Here is a 21,296-nt window from a genome sequence, read left to right as displayed (position 1 = left end):
GCTTTGGTGTAGGAAAACAGTGCAGGTGTTACTGAGTCAACTATCCTGGCTAAATAAATACAAATAGAATAGATGAATATGTTATGGCTGTGTTGTCATATGATATAGCCTTGGCAGAGTTTGGAAAAGGCTGTTTGAGAGAGAGACTGAAATGAGATGCTTGACTGTGTAGATATTCTCTGTAGATATTCATCATCACTGAAACTGGGCAACTGGTCTTACAATGCTTTTTTAAACTTATTTTTATTTCATCTTTATTTACTAGGTAAGTCAGTTAAGAACAAATTCTTATTTCCTATGACGGCCTACCCTGGCCAAACCTGGACGACGCTGGGCCAATTGTGCGCCGCCCTATTGGACTCCCAATTATGGCCGGATGTGATACAGTCTGGATTGCTGATACGGATTAAAGATATATTGTCATCATTGTCATTCAGTACCTGTAGTCTCCTCCCTCCCTATAGTCCCACTACATTGACTTATTAGATATGTAACACAAGTGGTTTTATCATGTTAGAGTGATTGCCTTGGTTCTGAGCTCACATTTCTCTATAGGCTACATCTGATGATATCCTTCTTAGTCTGCTTGATTTCATGTTAAATAACCCAATTAATACCTATGTGAAAAGTTTTTCAAACAAGTGCTCTGTAACAAGGATAATGATTAGTGATGATTGGCTTCCCCTTCCCAACACTACAGTATACTGTTCGCACCTTGTTGTTTCTCCTCTCGGCTGATTCCACTATGTCACTAGGAACTGTGAACATGACGGGCCTGTGAGCCGCATTTGGCAACAGCAGCCAGGGGAACGGGACAGAGAGAGAGCTTGACCCATTTCAGGATTACTAATTGACTCCTTAAGGGACAGAGTGTTTCAGATTCTTCAGAAATGGTGATTAGGTCTAGTTTACAATGACATAAAATAGCACTTCGCTGACACACACACACACACACACACACACACACACACACACACACACACACACACACACACACACACACACACACACACACACACACACACACACACACAAACAAAGATTGTTCGTTTTGGATGACTCGTAGACTGTAAAAGCAAAATATCTATGAAACTGTAGTTTGTTCAATATGTGGGGGGAAATAAGCATGATGTCACCATAAACAGAAGCCTTATTGTATTTTCCTAATAATGAGGATAAGTCATTATTTTTACTGACCGTGCCCACTGATTGCCCTGAAGGCTTCTATGCTGCAGTGCTCACACTGGTTCTATCTATGTTTTCCTTTGTTTCAAAATGTATGGCTGGCATCAGCTATCCTACTACATAGTAGCAAGATGAAGTTGCCTTTAGATGCTGATCAAATCAAATCAAATCATCAAATCAAATTTTATTAGTCACATACACATGGTTAGCAGATGTTAATGCGAGTGTAGCGAAATGCTTGTGCTTCTAGTTCCGACAATGCAGTAATAACCAACAGTAATCTAACCTAACAATTCCACACTACTACCTTACACACACACACAAGTGTAAAGGGATAAAGAATATGTACATAAAGATATATGAATGAGTGGTGGTACAGAACGGCATGGCAGATGCAGTAGATGGTATAGAGTACGGTATATACATATGAGATGAGTACTGTAGGGTATGTAAACATAAAGTGGCATAGTTTAAAGTGGCTAGTGGTACATGTATTGCATAAAGATGGCAAGATGCAGTAGATGATATAGAGTACAGTATATATACATATGAGATGGGTAATGTAGGGTATGTAAACATTGTATTAAGTGGCATTGCTTAAAGTGGCTAGTGGTACATTTTTACATAATTTCCATCAATTCCCATTTTTAAAGTGGCTGGAGTTGGGTCAGTATGTTGGCAGCGGCCGCTAAATGTTAGTGGTGGCTGTTTAACAGTCTGATGGCCTTGAGATAGAAGCTGTTTTTCAGTCTCTCGGTCCCTGCTTTGATGCACCTGTACTGACCTCGCCTTCTGGATGATAGCGGGGTGAACAGGCAGTGGCTTGGGTGGTTGTTGTCCTTGATGATCTTTATGGCCTTCCTGTGACATCGGGTGGTGTAGGTGTCCTGGAGGGCAGGTAGTTTGCCCCTGGTGATGCGTTCTGCAGACCTCACTACCCTCTGGAGAGCCTTACGGTTGTGGGCGGAGCAGTTGCCGTACCAGGCGGTGATACAGCCCGACAGGATGCTCTCGATTGTGCATCTGTAGAAGTTTGTGAGTGCTTTTGGTGACAAGCCGAATTTCTTCAGCCTCCTGAGGTTGAAGAGGCGCTGCTGCGCCTTCTTCACAACGCTGTCTGTGTGGGTGGACCAGTTCAGTTTGTCCGTGATGAGTACACCGAGGAACTTAAAACTTTCCACCTTCTCCACTACTGACCCGTCGATGTGGATAGGGGGGTGCTCCCTCTGCTGTTTCCTGAAGTCCACAATCATCTCCTTTGTTTTGTTGACGTTGAGTATGAGGTTATTTTCCTGACACCACACTCCGAGGGCCCTCACCTCCTCCCTGTAGGCCGTCTCGTCGTTGTTGGTGATCAAGCCTACCACTGTAGTGTCATCCGCAAACTTGATGATTGAGTTGGAGGCGTGCATGGCCACGCAGTCGTGGGTGAACAGGGAGTACAGGAGAGGGCTCAGAACGCACCCTTGTGGGGCCCCAGTGTTGAGGATCAGCGGGGTGGAGATGTTGTTACCTACCCTCACCACCTGGGGGCGGCCCGTCAGGAAGTCCAGGACCCAGTTGCACAGGGCGGGGTCGAGACCCAGGGTCTCGAGCTTGATGACGAGTTTGGAGGGTACTATGGTGTTAAATGCTGAGCTGTAATCGATGAACAGCATTCTCACATGGGTATTCCTCTTGTCCAGATGGGTTAGGGCAGTGTGCAGTGTGGTTGCGATTGCGTCGTCTGTGGACCTATTGGGTCGGTAAGCAAATTGGAGTGGGTCTAGGGTGTCCGGTAGGGTGGAGGTGATATGGTCCTTGACTAGTCTCTCAAAGCACTTCATGATGACGGAAGTGAGTGCTACGGGGCGGTAGTCGTTTAGCTCAGTTACCTTAGCTTTCTTGGGAACAGGAACAATGGTGGCCCTCTTGAAGCATGTGGGAACAGCAGACTGGGATAAGGATTGATTGAATATGTCCGTAAACACACCAGCCAGCTGGTCTGTGCATGCTCTGAGGACGCGGCTGGGAATGCCGTCTGGGCCTGCAGCCTTGCGAGGGTTAACACGTTTAAATGTTTTACTCACCTCGGCTGCAGTGAAGGAGAGCCCGCAGGTTTTGGTAGGGGGCCGTGTCAGTGGCACTGTATTGTCCTCAAAGCGGGCAAAAAAGTTGTTTAGCCTGTCTGGGAGCAAGACATCCTGGTCCTCGACGGGGCTGGTTTTCTTTTTGTAGTCCGTGATTGACTGTAGACCCTGCCACATACCTCTTGTGTCTGAGCTGTTGAATTTCGACTCGATTTTGTCTCTGTACTGAGACTTAGCCTGTTTGATTGCCTTGCGGAGAGAATAGCTACACTGTTTGTATTCGGTCATGCTTCCGGTCACCTTGCCCTGGTTAAAAGCAGTGGTTCGCGCTTTCAGTTTCACGCGAATGCTGCCGTCAATCCACGGTTTCTGGTTTGGGAATGTTTTTATCGTTGCTGTGGGTACGACATCGTCAATGCACTTCCTAATGAACTCGCTCACCGAATCAGCATATTCGTCAATATTGTTGTTGGACGCGATGCGGAACATATTCCAATCCGCGTGATCGAAGCAGTCTTGAAGCGTGGATTCAGATTGGTCGGACCAGCGTTGAACAGACCTGAGCACGGGAGCTTGTTGTTTGAGTTTTTGTTTGTAGGCTGGAATCAACAAAATGGAGTCGTGGTCAGCTTTTCCGAAAGGGGGGCGGGGGAGTGCCTTATAAGCGTCGCGGAAATTAGTATAACAATGGTCTAGTGTTTTTCCAGCCCTGGTAGCACAATCGATATGCTGATAGAATTTAGGGAGTTTTGTTTTTAGATTAGCCTTGTTAAAATCCCCAGCTACGATGAATGCAGCCTCAGGGTGTGTGGTTTCCAGTTTACAAAGAGTCAGATAAAGTTCGTTCAGGGCCATCGATGTGTCTGCTTGGGGGGGAATGTATACGGCTGTGATTATGATTGACGAGAATTCCCTTGGTAGATAATGCGGTCGACATTTGATTGTGAGGAGTTCTAGATCAGGTGAACAGAACGACTTGAGTTCTTGTGTGTTGTTATGATGATCACACCACTTCTCGTTAATCATAAGGCATACCCCCCCGCCCCTCTTCTTACCGGAAAGATGTTTGTTTCTGTCGGCGCGATGCATGAAGAAACCAGCTGGCTGCACCGACTCCGTTAGCGTCCCTTGAGTTAGCCATGTTTCCGTGAAGCAGAGCACGTTGCAATCCCTGATGTCTCTCTGGAATGCTACCCGTGCTCGGATTTCATCAACCTTATTGTCAAGAGACTGGACATTGGCGAGTAGTATGCTAGGGAGTGGAGCGCGATGTGCCCGTCTCCGAAGCCTGACCACGAGACCGCCACGTTTTCCCCTTTTTCGGCGTCGCACAGGGTCGCCGGCTGGGATCAGATCCATTGTATTGTGTGGAAGGCAAAACACTGGATCCGTTTCGGGAAAGTCATATTCCTGGTAGGAACGATGATGAGTTGACGTTAATCGTATATTCAGTAGTTCCTCCCGACTGTATGTAATGAAACCTAAGATTACCCGGGGTACCGATGTAAGAAATAACACGTAAAAAAACAAAATACTGCATATTTTCCAAGGAACACGAAGCGAGGCAGCCATCTCTTTTCGGCGCCGGAACATGAGTCCCATGAGATCCCATGAGAACATGAGATCTAAGGCCAGATGTCGTTTTCAGTCTTTAATAGTTAAGATTTAGATTGGTGGTAGGGTAATCTGATGCTAGATCAGTGTTTATGGGCCCTTTAAGAGGCTGAGGAGGGTCATTAGCCGCATACAGCCCAGAGTGACGTAATAGCTCTGGAATAGACAGGGCCTCATTCAGCAAACCACGCATGGTGGTGGTGATGGTGGTGGTGGTGGTGATGCTGGTGATGATGGTGGTGGTGGTGATGGGGAACATGATGCACATGATGGTGACGATGCACATGATGATGCAAGTCTTGGCTCATAGACATCCACATGACTCACCGGGACAGAGTCAAAGTGGTCCAATTCTCATCCTAAAATAGCCTAATTAATGAAAAAAACATCAAATCAACAGTGGCATTATTTTCAATGAACTCTGCAACTCTTCCAACTATTTACATGTTTAACAACTGCCACCAGTTTGATGCAAAACATTATAAAGGATATTTCATGCTGAAACCATATTAAACACCAATGGTATTCACTAAGTTGATAATTTATATTTAGGATAATGTTTTGCATCTGTCATTCTATTTTTTTATTTTAAAATAATTTTCTTCAATAATTTTATATGTGAAAAGGCCATACAGGACCAGAGCTGTATTATCATCTTACTAGGGTTGCAAAGGGAGGGTATATTACTAAGTTTACCAGTAAACTACCAGAATGTGTGTCTTTTCAGGATTTTATGTCATCTATAAGAAGACATCTAGTGGCCCTTTTGGGTACTTAAGGTGCCTAATGAGCTCTGGTCCTGTATGGCCTTTTCACATATAAAATTATTAAAGAAAATTATTTTAAAATAAAAAAATAAGTACCCAAAAGGGCCACTAGATGTCTTCTTATAGATGACATAAAATCCTGAAAAGACACACATTCTGGTAGTTTACTGGTAAACTTAGTAATATACCCTCCCTTTGCAACCCTAGTAAGATGATAATACAACTTAAAGGATGAGGTCCTGCAGACAGGCGGGATGTAGGCGCCTGACCAGTGATTAGCGAATAGGTGTGTCGGTGCTCCATTTACTTCTTCCACGCTTTCTTTACCAGTCAATGTCTACCATAGGCTACCCCTACAACAACACCTCGTGGAGATTTCAAATGGGAGTGGCTTGGACTTGCAGAGATTCTCTCACTCTCTCACACACACACACAATTACATGGCTGATGACAGTGCTATGCTGTTACTCTGGCTTGGCAGAGAGGAAGGCTGACTGTCAGTCAGACAAACAGATGCACAGGGTGATTGGATTTACTCTTATCAATTGGCTTCTATTTCCCTAGCCTTGGCTCGGCTTCGCTACTTAGCATCATGGGATTTCCTTTTTTGGGCCGAGGGATCGGGATCAGGAATGCTGGGGGATATGGTCTGTGGACTACATCTGTAGTATGTGATCCATTATCGTTGGCCTGTAATTATTTTGTCAGGAGAGTTTAACTTGGAACGGCATAGCTGCAAATGGCACCCTTTTCCCTACTTAGTGCACTACTTCTGACACTGAGGGAGGCTAGCCAGGCCAAAGCCATGATGAAGATGATATTAAGGCGTGCCCTCCCCACCTGCTCAGCATTTACTGGGAAGAAACATTCAGACAAACCTTGAGAATGTGCTCCTGGTGGGTGGAATTGATTTATATTTACAAGGTGTGTATGTGAACTGTATCGGTAGCAGCAGTAAATAAAGGCTTTGTCATCTCCAGAATGAGCCCAGATGAGCCAGAAAGGTCAGGAGGTAATACAGATGCAGAATTTAGTCATATGTCATTGTGTGGGCCACTTCTCATTGGTAGATGGAGCCATCAGTCAGGGAATCATGACAACTCATTGGTAGATGGAGGCCTCTCACTGTTATAGTGTCATAATAAAGCAGCAGGATGCAATGCCTCATCCAAGCCATTGATTTCCAATGACATACTTCACTGCCTCTCCACTCTATCAGCGAATGTTGTGTTTCCACTCACACTGCTCTGCTGTACTGAAGTGTCGAGGCAACATTGTTAATAGCTGCAACAGGAAGGCTACCACACAAAAGCCATGGGGAAGTGGTTGGCTTAATGTGATTTATTTTATACTGCATCTCTTCATACAATGTACTAGCCATAGAAATATAATGAATCTCATTCTAAGTCTAGGCCTATGGTTCTAACTTCTTAAGGGGTCGGTGTGAATGAGTAAATATCTAAAATCACTGAACTCTCTGTTAAGTTTAATTGGGTTTGTAATACAAGGTAATATGTTTAATCTAAAGGAAGGAGCAGATTGTTCAGGATGATATCATTTAGTGGCTACTGTATGGTTAAACATATTGGGTTGTTAAGCATGTCCTAATTCAAAGGGAGACGAGGCGCATTAGACCACTGTAGTAATATTAGCTTCCACTGGATCCTATTGCTGGGCTTTAGAAGGGTTTAATGGGATGTAAGAGAGAGTGACATTTTCACTGCCTCTGATTCACCAAGCTTTATAGACGGAGGCCTGAAGCCATAATATTACAGGTTCTTCAATGCTTTATCCTCAGGATTCTAAAACCATGTCAAAATGGAGGAATCAGAAATGCTTGAAGGGCACACCGACACCCTACTAAGCTTTCCTTTAGATAGCATGTCTTTGCTTCTGGAAGCAGAGAGAATAACTCCTCAATTCCAGTATTACCATATCACATGTACAGTATTATCTGTTGAAGAACCACTGCAGGACATCTAGGATGTGGTTTGGGAAACCAGCTTAGGTTACAGGAGGGAGTGGGTGAGGATGAAGCTGTAACGGTTGTCATCGGAATGAGAAGGATCGGACCAAGGTGCAGCGTGGTACGTGTTCATAATATTTATTTTAACTCAGAACACTAAGACAAAATAACAAAAATAGACCAACACGAAACAGTTTTGTCTGGTGCAGACACAAAGACAAAAAACAACTACCCACAAAACCCATGTGGGCAAGAGCTACCTAAGTATGGTTCTCAATCAGAGACAACGATAGACAGCTGCCTCCGGCCAAACAACAAAGAAATACAAAACATAGAACACAGAACATAGAATGCCCACCCCAACTCACGCCCTGACCAAACCAAAATAGAGACATAAAAAGGATCTCTAAGGTCAGGGCGTGACAGAAGCACCAGATGGATTACAGCAGTGTTTCCCAAACTAGGGGTCCCGACTAGAGGTCGACCGATTATGATTTTTCGATACCGATACCGATTATTGGAGGACCAAAAAAGCCGATACCAATTAATCTAACGATTTTTGTTTATATATATTTGTAATAATGAAAATTACAACAATACTGAATGAACAATGAACACTTTTATTTTAACTTAATATAATACATAAATAAAATCAATTTAGTCTCAAATAAATAAGGAAACATGTTCAATTTGGTTTAAATAATGCAAAAACACAGTGTTGGAGAAGAAAGCAAAAGTGCAAAATATTCCATGTAAAAAAAAGCTAACGTTTAAGTTCCTTGCTCAGAACATGAGAACATATGAAAGCTGGTGGTTCCTTTTAACATGAGTCTTTAATATTCCCAGTTAAGAACTTTTAGGTTGTAGTTATTATAGGACTATTTCTTTCTATACCATTTGTATTTCATAGACCTTTGACTATTGGATGTTCTTATAGGCACTATAGTATTGCCAGCCTAATCTCGGGAGTTGATAGGCTTGAAGTCATAAACATCCTCGACTTCGGCGATGTCATTTACAAAATAGCCTCCAACACTCTACTCAACAAATTGGATGCAGTCTATCACAGGGCCATCCGTTTTGTCACCAAAGACCCATATACTACCCACCACTGCGACCTGTACGCTCTCGTTGGCTGGCCCTCGCTTCATACTCGTCGCCAGACCCACTGGCTCCAGGTCATCTTCAAGTCTCTGCTAGGTAAAGCCCCGCCTTATCTCAGCTCACTGGTCACCATAGCAGCACCCACCCGTAGCACACGCTCCAGCAGGTATATCTCACTGGTCACCCCCAAAGCCAATTCTTCCTTTGGCCGCCTCTCCTTGCAGTTCTTTGCTTCCAATGACTGGAACGAACTGCAAAAATCACTAAAGCTGAAGACTCTTACCTCCCTCACTAGCTTTAAGCACCAGCTGTCAGAGCAGCTCACATATCACTGCACCTGTACATAGCTCATCTGTAAATTAGTCCATCCAATCTACCTCATCCCCATACTGTATTTATTTATTTATCTTGCTCCTTTGCACCCCAGTATCTCTACTTGCACATTCATCTTCTGCACATTCTACCATTCCAGTGTTTAATTGCTATATTGTAATTACTTCGCCACCATGGCCTATTTATTGCCTTACCGCTCTTATCCTACCTCATTTGCACATGCTGTATATAGATGTTTATTCCATGTGTAACTGTGTTGTTGTATGTGTCGAACTGCTTTGCTTTATCTTGGCCAGATCGCAGTTGCAAATGAGAACTTGTTCTCAACTAGACTACCTGGTTAAACAAAGGTGAAAAATAAAATAAACAGCGCTGTGCTTCAAGCATTGCGAAAAGCTGCTGGCAAACGCAGGAAAGTGCGGTTTGAATGAATGCTTACGAGCTTGCTGCTGCCTACCACTGCTCAGTCAGACTGCTCTATCAAATATCAAATCATAGACTTAATTATAATATAATAAACACACAGAAATACGAGCCTTGGGTCATGCATATGGTAAAATCCATAAATCCACATTAATCCGAAACTATCATTTCGAAAACAAAACGTTTATTCTTTCAGTGAAATACGGAACCGTTCCGTATTTTATCGAAAGGGTGGCAAGTCACATTGGGTGGCAAGTTACATTGCACAACCTTCAATGTTGTGTCATAGTTATGTGAAATTCTGGCAAATGAATTGCGGTCTTTGTTAGAAAGAAATGGTCTTCAAACAGTTCTCAACGAGCCAGGCGACCCAAACTGCTGCATATACCCTGACTGTAATGGGGTCCTGTGTGTAGCTGGTGTAGAGAGTCAGGTGCAGGACAGCAGAAATGAGTAATCAACGTACTTTACTCAAAATACAAAAATACAAGGCAAATATACGAGCCCACAATAACGGACCGATTTACAAAGAACAATCACTCACAAACAGACATGGGGAACAGAGGGTTAAATAATAAACAGTTAATTGGGTGAGTGAAACCAGGTGTGTAAGACTAAGACAAAACAAATGGAAAATGAAAAGTGGATCAACGGTGGCTAGAAGGCCGGTGACATCGACCGCCGAACGCCGCCCGAACAAAGAGAGGGACCGACTTCGGTGGAAGTCGTGACACTGACTCTGCTTACACTGAACGCAAGAGAAGTGACAGTTTCAGGCACCGCATTGATTATATGCAACGCAGGACAAGCTAGTTAAACTAGTAATATCATCAACCATGTGTATTCTTTTTTTGTAACAGTATTTTTATTGGAATTTCACAATTTTCACCCATATTAAGAGATACAACAACAGAGACAAAGCAAAAAAAACAGCACTTACTTACACATACCTGCGTATATATATATACATACACATACATACATACATACGCATACATACACATATACATACATACACACACACCCATACATACGTACACCATTTTCCTCTCCCCGCTCGGCGCTTCTCTCACCCCATCCCCATCATTGCGTCTCTCAATACATACATTTTAAACAAACTTACAAACAGAAATTAAACAAAAAAGGCTCAGTTTAAACCAAGAAGTTAGGTTCCACACATGGAACGTACAGTGTAATTCTGAAATACAGATTCTAAGAGAATCCTTGCAGCATAATAGCTGATACCTCAGGTTCTAGGTAATTTAGATAAGGTTCCCATACTTTGTAGAACTGATCTGTTTTAGAATGCAATGTACATGCCAGATATTCCAGAGGCACCCATTCAAATATCTTATGTATCAAGTATCTTATGCCAATCTTTAATAGAAGGAACCTTATCACTAATCCACTGTAAAAGGATGTTTTTCCTCGCTGCGAAGGTAAGGATGTTGTAAAGCCTCCTCCCACCCACAGAAGTAACATGCCTACTAGGGAGACCAAACAGTAAAGAAACTGGGTCCAATTCTAGATCAACCCCTAGGATCTTTTCAATTTCTTTCAGAACACCAGACCAGTATCTTTGTATTTTGGAACATGACCATAAACAATGTGTTAGGGTGCCTGTTTCAGTTTTACATTTAAGACACTGAGGAGAAGAGGAAGAGGGGCTAAACGCATGTCTGCGATTTGGGGATATATGCAATCTGTGTATTATTCTTAATTGGATTGCTCTAGTACGATTACATATAGATATTGTTTTTGCATATCTCCAAATGTCCTCCCACATCTCTTCGTCAATAGTAACAGACAATTCTTTCTCCCACACTTGTTTCACCCTCTGTGTGTCGACAGCAGAAAATGACCTTAAAGCATCATAAAACAGACTTACAGACATTTTCCTTTGTGGGAAAAAAAGCATTCTTTCAATGACAGACATATCAGGGTTACCAATTAAGGTGGTGCTCTTCAGAATATAATGTCTTACTTGTAGGAAGCGGAAAAAGTCCTTCTTTGGGAGTCGATATTTCTCGACCATCTGCTCAAATGACAATAAAATCTTAAAAGCAAATAAGTAATTTAGTCTGCGTATGCCCTTATTAAGCCAAAAGTTAATGCCAGCATCCAGCAATCCTGGACCAAAATCTGGGTTGTTAAGAATTGGGGTAAGAGCAGAGGTTAGTTTGGACCTTCCCAGGAAGCGCTGAACTGACCTCCATACTTTGATTGTGTTAAGTGTAATAGGATTATTGCTGTGATCTTCTACAGACTTAAAACTTCTGAAAAATAAAAGATCCTGTAAGGGGTATTTTGAAAGAGAAGTCTCGATGTCTAACCAAATAGAGGAGTCATCGTTTGTTATCCAGTCAGAAATATAACATAGGTGGGCACACCAATGATAGAACCTGATATTGGGCAGATCCAAGCCACCCATAGAACTTGGCAGCTGCAATATTGCCATCTGAAGTCTTGGCTTGCGTTTACTCCATATAAAGGAACTTAGCCATCCATTTACATCCTTTATTACCTTATTGGAGAGTAATACTGGGATCATTTGGATTGGGTAAAGTAGTCTAGGTAAAATTTTAATTTTCAAGAGGGATATTCTACCCAACCAAGAATTCAGGAGAGTTCCAGCGCTCCAGATCCTGTCTTATTGTATCAAACAAGGGAATAAAATTGGCTTTGTACATTGGCTGGAATTTAGGAGTTACAAATATACCCAGATACGTAAAACCTGAGGGAGACCATTTAAAAGGGAAGGGGGGAGAAGTATTAGGTACAGAGTGAAGGTTACCAAGTGGCATAGCCTCTGATTTAGTTAAATTAATCTTGTAGCCTGAGAATTCGCTGAATAATTCAATAATTGTAACGATTCTCGTTGGTGGAAGGAGAGGAGGACCAAAATGCGGAGTGGTAAGTGTTCGTCATATTTTAATTTCAAACTGAACACTACACAAAATAACAACGATAAGAAAAACGAAACAGTTCTGTAAGGTGAACAGACACTAGACAGAAAATAAACACCCACAACCCATAGTGGGAAAACAGGCTACCTAAATATGATTCTCAATCAGAGACAACGATCGACAGCTGCCTCTGATTGAGAACCATATCAGGCCAGACATAGAAATACCACAACATAGAAAACAGAACATAGACTACCCACCCAAACTCACGCCCTGACTAACCTAACACAAAGACATAAAAAGAAACTAAGGTCAGAACGTGACAATAATATTAATAAGAGATGTAATTGAGGTCTCGGGACTAGAGATGAATATCAGGACATCATCAGCATACAAGCTAACCATGTGTAGTTAACTAGTGATTATGTTAAGATTGATTGTTTTTTATAAGATAAGTTTAATGCTAGCTAGCAATTTACCATGGCTCCTTGCTGCCTGCACTCTGTAACAGGTGGTCGCAGCCTCCTCGTAGATTCCAATATAATCAGCGTCCAAAAATGCAGATTGCCGATTGTTATGAAAACTTGCCCTAATTAATCTGCCTTCCGATTAATCGTCGACCTCTAATCCCGACCCCATGTGGGTCGCCTGATTTGGAAATGCAGTTGCAAGAGAGAAAAAAAATGCATTTGGTTCATAGAACCGGGGTTACGGTTCTGTTTTCTTCCTAAACATGTGGCTCTATCTTTTGAATGGTTTAAAGTACAAAATATTATGACCCCATCACTGAAAGATACTGTAAGACTCAGGAACACGTATGTTCCCCTCTACAATTGCCCACAAGCCGTGCAGAACTCGTTAGAACAGAATGGACAAGATCAGACACAAAATCAAACTGGGAGAAAGAACATTGTCACAAACCAGGTTTTCATCCAACCTTTTTATGCATGTCAGATTAAAGATGTCATGAAAGCCTGATGGAAACAGAACATTTGTCGGTAAACTTTCCAAAGGTGGGATCTTTTTGTGTTGGTAACATTTTATTATGCGAGACATATCGGTGTAATAGCTTTTATGTGCAAATATTTATATAATAACCATCATATTAAAGTAAACTTGGAGTCACGCGATGACATGTTGTGTGGTCCTCCCACTACAACTCGTCGGGAAAGCATGCAGTTTATTAGGCTACCGATTTTAAATAAATTATGATGAATTTCACATTGTGGTGATGAGTTTGATTCTCCTTTCCAATAAATATTCAGGGTCTTATGCTGATGACATGATGATTGATGCTTGGCTGCCTTTTGACAAAAATACAAATAATGTCCATAATAATCTCATCATGTAGGCTGTTGTCTACTCACACTGTATCTGGGAACTATTAAGACAGACAAAGTAGATAGATTATTGTTATTTGTCAAATGGCAGCCAGGTGTCAATTATCATGTCACCAAAATAAGACCTTCGATACTTATGGGAAAGGAGCTCATCACCTTGTACTTTCACCACCCTATAAAGTTCATCATAATTGATTCCATCTGTAGCATAATAAACTGCATGTTTTCCTGATGAGTCATAGTGGGAGGACCACACTACATGTCTGATTGACTGATTGACTCCTGCTTTTGCCAGAATAATCATAGCGAATTAGAGGGGACAGTGATTAATTAACATGCAGGGATAAAGTGTGTGCAGACAGGCAGACAGAGAATGCTGTCTGGTTTAAGCAGTTCATGTCGGTGGTGGTTTGTGGAAGTTGTTGGGTCTAATTTACATTGCCTTTGGAAAGTATTCAGACCCCTTGACTTTTTCCACATTTTGTTACGTTACAGCCACATTCAAAAATGTATTAAATTGTTGTTTCCCCCCTCATCAATCTACACACAATAACCCAATGACAAATTGTTTTTATTTGGATTCCATGTAATGGACATACACAAATTAGTTCAAATTGGTGAAGTAAAAAATAAAAATAAAGACTTGTTAAAAAAAAAAAAAAAAAAGTGGTGCGTGCATATGTATTCACCCCCTTTGCTATGAAGCCCCTAAATAAGATCTTGCGCAACCAATTACCTTCAGAAGTCACAATTCGTTAAATAAAGTCCACCTGTCTGCAATATAAGTGTCACATGATCTTAGTAGATATACATACACCTGTTCTGAAAGGCCCCAGAGTCTGTAATACCACTAAGCAAGGTGCACCACCAAGCAAGCGACACCATGAAGACCAAGGAGCTCTCCAAACAGGTCAGGGACGAAGTTGTGGAGACGTACAGATCAGGGTTGGGTTATAAAAAATATCCGTAACTTTGAACATCCCATGAAGCACCATTAAATCCATTATTAAAAAAATTGAAAGAATATGGCACGACAACAAACCTGCCAAGAGAGGGCCGCCCACCATAACTCATGGACCAGGCAAGGAGGGCGCGCCGACACCGGCCTCGAGGGCGACCCGGAGGGCGAGGTGCAGGGCGATCCGGATGGAGGCGATGGAAATCCCTCAACATTGGGGATCCAAGATGTCCCCCACCGGTACCCAGCATCTCTCCTCCGGACCGTACCCCTCCCAGTCCACGAGGTACTGCAGGCCCCTCACCCGGCGTCTCGAGTCCAGATTGGCCCGTATCGTGTACGCCGGGGACCCCTCGATGTCCAGAGGGGGAGGAGGGACCTCCGGCACCTCACCGTCCTGCAGGGGACCAGCTACCACCGGCCTGAGGAGAGACACATGAAACGAGGGGTTAATACGATAATAAGAAGGGAGTTGTAATCGATAACACACCTCGTTTATCCTCCTCAGGACTTTGAAGGGCCCCACACACTGCGGCCCCAGCTTCCGGCAGGGCAAGCGGAGGGGTAGGTTTCGGGTCGAGAGCCAGACCCTGTCCCCCGGTATGAACACGGGGGCCTCACTGCGGTGGCGGTCAGCACTCCTCTTCTGCAGTCCACTGGCTTGTTTGAGGGATTCCTGGACGGCCCTCCAGGTCTCCTTGGAGCGCTGCACCCACTCCTCCACCGCAGGAGCCTCGGTCTGACTCGGATGCCAAGGTGCCAGAACCAGCTGGTAGCCCAACACACACTGGAACGGAGATAGGTTTGTCGAGGAGTGACGGAGTGAGTTTTGGGCCAACTCCGCCCATGGGACATACCTAGACCACTCCCTGGGCCGGTCCTGGCAATACGACCGCAGAAACCTACCCACCTCCTGGTTCACTCTCTCCACCTGCCCATTACTCTCGGGGTGATAACCGGAGGTCAGGCTGACCGAGATCCCCAGACGCTCCATGAACGCCCTCCATACCCGGGACGTAAACTGGGGACCCCGATCAGAGACGATGTCCTCCGGCACCCCGTAGTGCCGGAAGACGTGGGTGAATAACGCCTCCGCAGTCTGTAGGGCTGTAGGGAGACCGGGCAACGGGAGGAGACGGCAGGACTTAGAAAACCGATCCACAACCACCAAAACCGTGGTGTTCCCCTGAGACGGGGGGAGATCGGTCAGGAAATCCACTGATATGTGAGACCATGGCCGTTGTGGAACGGGGAGGGGTTGTAACTTCCCTCTAGGAAGGTGCCTAGGAGCCTTACTCTGGGCGCACACCGAACAGGAAGAGACATAAACCCTAACGTCCCTAGCCAAGGTGGGCCACCAATACTTCCCCCGGAGGCCTCGCACTGTCCTCGCCACCCCAGGATGACCCGAGGAGGGTAGGGTGTGAGCCCACTGAATCAGTTGGTCCCGAACACCAAGCGGCACGTACTTACGCCCAGCCGGACACTGAGGAGGCGCAGGTTCTGCCCGTAACGCCCGTTCGATGTCCGAGTCCACCTCCCATACCACTGGTGCCATCAGCCTCGAGGCTGGAAGGATGGGAGTAGGATCGATGGGCCGATCCTCCGTGTCATAAAGACGGGACAGCGCGTCGGCCTTTACGCTCAGGGAGCCTGGTCTATAAGACAGAGTAAACCTAAATCGGGTGAAGAACATGGCCCACCTTGCCTGACGTGGATTCAGTCTCCTAGCTGCCCGAATATACTCCAGATTCTGGTGGTCGGTCCAGATGAGAAAGGGGTGCCTAGCCCCCTCAAGCCAGTGTCTCCACACCCTCAGGGCCTTGACCACCGCTAACAACTCCCGGTCCCCCACATCATAGTTACACTCCGCCGGACTGAGCTTCCTCGAAAAGAAAGCGCAGGGGCGGAGTTTTGGTGGCGTACCCGAGCGCTGTGATAGCACGGCACCCACCCCAGCCTCGGACACGTCCACCTCCACTATGAATGCTAGAGAGGGTTCCGGGTGCGCCAACACGGGTGCATCCCTGAACAGCGCCTTCAACCTATTGAAGGCTCTGTCCGCCTCTGCCGACCACCGCAAACACACCACCCCCCCCCCCCCCCCCCTTCAACAGTGAGGTAATGGGAGCCGCTACCTGGCCAAAACCCCGGATAAACCTCCGGTAGTAATTGGCAAACCCTAAAAACCGCTGCACCTCCTTCACCGTGGTAGGAGTCGGCCAATTACGCACGGCCTTAATGCGGTCACACTCCATCACCACCCCCGAGGTGGAAATGCGATAACCCAGGAAGGAGACGGCTCGTTTGGAGAACACACACTTCTCAGCCTTGACGTATAGGGCATGTTCCAGCAGTCTACCAAGCACCTTGCGCACCAGAGACACTTGCGCGGCGCGGGTGGCGGAATAGATCAGGATATCATCGATATAAACGACCACGCCCTGCCCGTGCAGGTCCCTGAGAATCTCGTCTACAAAGGATTGAAAGACGGCTGGAGCATTCTTTAACCCATACGGCATGACGAGGTACTCATAGTGGCCCGATGTGGTACTAAATGCGGTTTTCCACTCGTCTCCCTCCCGAATACGCACCAGACTATACGCGCTCCTGAGATCCAGTTTCGTGAAAAACTGTGCTCCGTGAAATGATTCCACCGCCGTAGCGATGAGAGGTAGTGGGTAACTAAACCCCACTGTGATGGCATTTAGACCTCTATAATCAATGCACGGACGCAGACCTCCCTCCTTTTTCTTCACAAAAAAGAAACTCGAGGAGACGGGTGAGATGGAGGGCCGAATGTACCCCTGTCCCAGAGATTCCGTGACATATGTCTCCATAGCCAACGTCTCCTCCTGGGACAATGGGTACACGTGACTCTTGGGAAGCGCAGCGTTTACCTGGAGATTTATCGCACAATCCCCCCCCGGTCGATGAGGTGGTAATTTAGTCGCTCTCTTCTTACTGAAAGCGATTGCCAAATCGGCATATTCGGGGGGAATGCGCACCGTGGAACCCTGGTCTGGACTCTCCACCGACGTGGCACCGATGGAAACTCCCAGACACTTTCCAGAACACTCCTCTGACCACCCCTGGAGAACACCCTGTCTCCACGAAATCTTAGGATTGTGACTAGCCAGCCAGGGAATCCCCAGCACCACTGGAAACGCAGGCGAATCGATAATGAAGAGACTAATTCGCTCCCTATGATTCCCCTGCGTCACCATGTCCAGTGGAACTGTGGCCTCCCTGACCAACCCTGACCCTAATGGACGGCTATCTAGGGAGTGCACGGGGAAGGGAGAATCTATCGGCACGAGCGGAACACCCACCTTGATGGCGTGTCCGCGATCCATAAAATTCCCAGCTGCACCTGAATCGACTAGCGCCTTATGCTGGGAAGAAGGGAAAAATTCAAGAAACAAAATCAAGACAAACATGTGACCAACAGGGGGTTCTGGGTGAGTTTGATGCTGACTCACCTGGGGTGACCGAGAAGCGTTCCGCCTGCCATCTTGACTCCCAGACGGGCCCCCCCAGCACCGATCGGCCGTGTGTCCTCTCCGATCACAGCTGGTGCAGGAGGAGCCTCCTCCTCCGGTACCCCTCGGCACGGCCCCCCCCCAACTCCATAGGAATGGGAGCGGGGGGCACTGGTTGATGGAACGAACAGGACCCTCTCCGAACGCCCGCGGGCAGCCAGCAGATTGTTCAGCCGGATAGACATGTCGATAAGTTCATCAAGGGAGAGAGCGGTGTCCCGACACGCTAGCTCCCTGTGAACGTCCTCCCGGAGACTACACCGGTAGTGGACTATCAGGGCCCTGTCGTTCCACCCAGACCCAGCGGCCAAGGTCCGGAACTCCAAAGCGTAATCCTGGGCGCTCCTCTTCTCCTGCCTAAGGTGGAACAGTTGCTCTCCCGCCGCTCGGCCCTCTGGAAGGTGGTCAAACACGGCACGAAAGCGGCGGGTGAATTCCAGGTAGTGCTCCTTCGCCGAGTCTGGGCCATTCCAGACCGCGTTTGCCCACTCCAGAGCACGACCCGTCAGGCAGGAGATGAGGACACTCACCCTCTCCGCTCCCGAGGGAGTGGGCCTCACGGTCGCCAGGTACAGTTCCAGTTGGAGCAAGAACCCCTGACACCCCGTCGCCGCTCCATCATAGTCCCTCGGGAGCGCAAGACGGAGAGCGCTGGAGCCGGAGGATGGGGAGAGAGGAGAAGAGGGGTCCAGAGCTGGGGAAACCGAAGGTGGAGAGAGGAGACCACTCCTCTCCCATCGGTCCATTCTCTCCATCACCTGGTCCATCGCGAATCCGATCTGATGGAGAACGGTGGTGTGGTGGAGGACACGTTCCTCCATCGATGGGAGGGGGTTGGCAGCTGCTCCTGCTGACTCCATTCTATTGAGGTGCGGAATTCTGTAACGTCCGGGGTGTAGTGGAGGAAGAAGTCAGGCGCAGCAAGCAGAGAGTTCAGGGTAGCGATACTTTAAATCACCGCACCGGTGAAAATGACGCCAACTCAAACAAATGCCCCAAACAGGGGGAACTAAACAGTTCAGCAAAGCACACACACACACGGACAACCGTGACTTACAGTCATGTACAACCGTACACTGAAAAATAATCCCGCACAACCAGCAGGCGGGCCGGCTGGTAAATAAAGCCCAACCAATTAACCTAACTAAACACAGGTGCAACTAATAAACAGACAAGGGGGAAAAAAGGATCAGTGGCAGCTAGTACAATTGTAATTGTAAATACTCTACAAAGTATTGACTTTGGGGGGTTTAATAGTTATGCACGCTCAAATTTAAACTTATTTCTTGTTTGTGTCACAAGAAAAAATATTTTGCATCTACAAAGTGGTAGGCATGTTGTGTAAATTAAATGATACAAACCCCCCAAAATCTATTTTAATTCCAGGTTGTAAAGCAACAAAATAGGAAAAATGCCAAGGGGGGTGAATACTTTCCTCAAGCTACTGTTGCTCTACTAATATTAGTCGTCTCTGTAGAACAACTACTGATTTATTCCCCAGACGAGCATGAATGGGACTCTATGGATTTGCAACCGAAAATACCCAGTTGGCTTCCCTCTGTATAAATAAAACATTATCTGGCAGCTGTACAGTTATTAATTAATGTTTCTGTCCTTTCTTCCGTCTTCCTTCCTTGTCCTCCTTCCCTTCATCCCTCTTTCCCTCTCTGTCTCTCTGCAGCTGATTTGAGAACGGCCCTATCAACTATAGGATCTAGCTGTTATTCACCATGAACGTTGCGGTGTCTCCCATGGCCAGAGAGGCTGCCTCACCCATGATCACCTCCGTCACGCCCAGCTTTGAGGAGGAGGCAGGCCCCAGCCTCAGCCAGAGTGGTCTCTGTAGAGAAGGGCTGGCCCAGGAGAGGGACCCGGCCCGGAGGTATCAGAACCAGAAACCCCCTCCCCTGCACACAGGGGCGGACTGGAAGGTGGTGCTGCACCTGCCTGAGATTGAGACGTGGCTGAGGGCCACCACTGACAGGGTCCGGGATCTCTCCCACTCTGTCCACCAGGACTCGGTCAACAAACACATGGATGTTCACCTAGTGCAGCTCAAGGTAAGAGGGACTAGACCAGGGGTGTCAAACTCATTTTGCATCGTGGGCCACATACGGCCTAGGGAGATGTCAAGTGGGCCGGACCATTAAAATTATACCATACTCTGCTATAAATAACCAAAATATCATGTCTTTCCTTTGTTTTGGTGTAAAGAAGCACAAGAACATTAGGAAAATATTGAAATTTAATGAACTATCCTTTTACAAAACATTTCATGAAACACCTCATATTTCCTTAGACAAATGTGCAATTTACTTTTATCATTCACAAATATGCATTGCAACTGATCCCACTGATTGTACAAAGGCACAAAACTTTAATTGGTACTGAAAAATATAGTAATGCACTTTAAGATTAAATGAGACTTTTAAAGAAAGGAATTTTTAAACCACTTACACATACGCATATAAAATCTAAATGTAATCCCTGCGTACACCTTACAAACTAAGGAGAGTGATTTTAAATGTGTAATGAAGAAAGTGTTCGCCTGTCCTGTAAATCTGTAAACTTCATACATGAAACATACATACACATACAATACATACTGAAAATTTATGGAGTTGTATGAACAGTAGAATTCCATCACACAACTTTTGTTTTGAAGCTGCTGACTAACATTAAAGTGCACATTTTTTAAATCACCACAGTAAGGATTCATCTTCACAGAGCTGTATTCTTTCAATGCAAACAGTATCTAAGGCAGCATTTTAAAGGTACCGAAATACCGAAACTTGTTGCAAACACACCAAGCACGAAGGTTTTCCGTGCATCTCTGTAAATAAATAGGACGTGGTCCATTTTTCTTTGAAAATTCTACACTCCTTATCTACTTTTCTCCGTTTGGATAACGACATTTTGGCTAATGAGGGTGTAGCGGAGAGGTAGAGACCAAGGTATTAACAACGTCGTAACAAGCAGCAGATGGCGCATTGATACCGTCTGCTGTTTTCAGTCTGTCTCAGTGATGCGGCTTGTCTTCTACTCTGATGGAAAGAGTGCGCCCCTTAGCGGATAATCCATGAATTGCA

At 45.5% G+C, this 21,296-nt stretch overlaps 1 protein-coding gene across 3 annotated transcripts in view; it reads left to right on the top strand.

Moving 5' to 3' along the window:
- The window catches only part of LOC139563516 (A-kinase anchor protein 6-like), a 258,152-nt gene that overhangs the window by 12,449 nt on the left and 224,407 nt on the right, over window positions 1-21,296 (top strand). For all 3 annotated transcript variants that reach the window (XR_011672571.1, XM_071382233.1, XM_071382234.1), the window contains exon 2: window positions 19,889-20,267. Coding sequence is in view for 2 of the 3 variants with exons in the window: in XM_071382233.1 (XP_071238334.1) it covers window positions 19,938-20,267 (330 nt within the window). In the remaining variant the exon portion in view is untranslated. The remainder of the gene's footprint in view (window positions 1-19,888; window positions 20,268-21,296) is intronic.

This window comes from Salvelinus alpinus, chromosome 34, assembly GCF_045679555.1.
Source record: "Salvelinus alpinus chromosome 34, SLU_Salpinus.1, whole genome shotgun sequence".
NCBI lineage: Eukaryota > Metazoa > Chordata > Actinopteri > Salmoniformes > Salmonidae > Salvelinus > Salvelinus alpinus.
The sequence above is the reverse complement of the archived record's forward strand: the minus strand, read 5'-3'. Positions and strand labels throughout refer to the sequence as shown.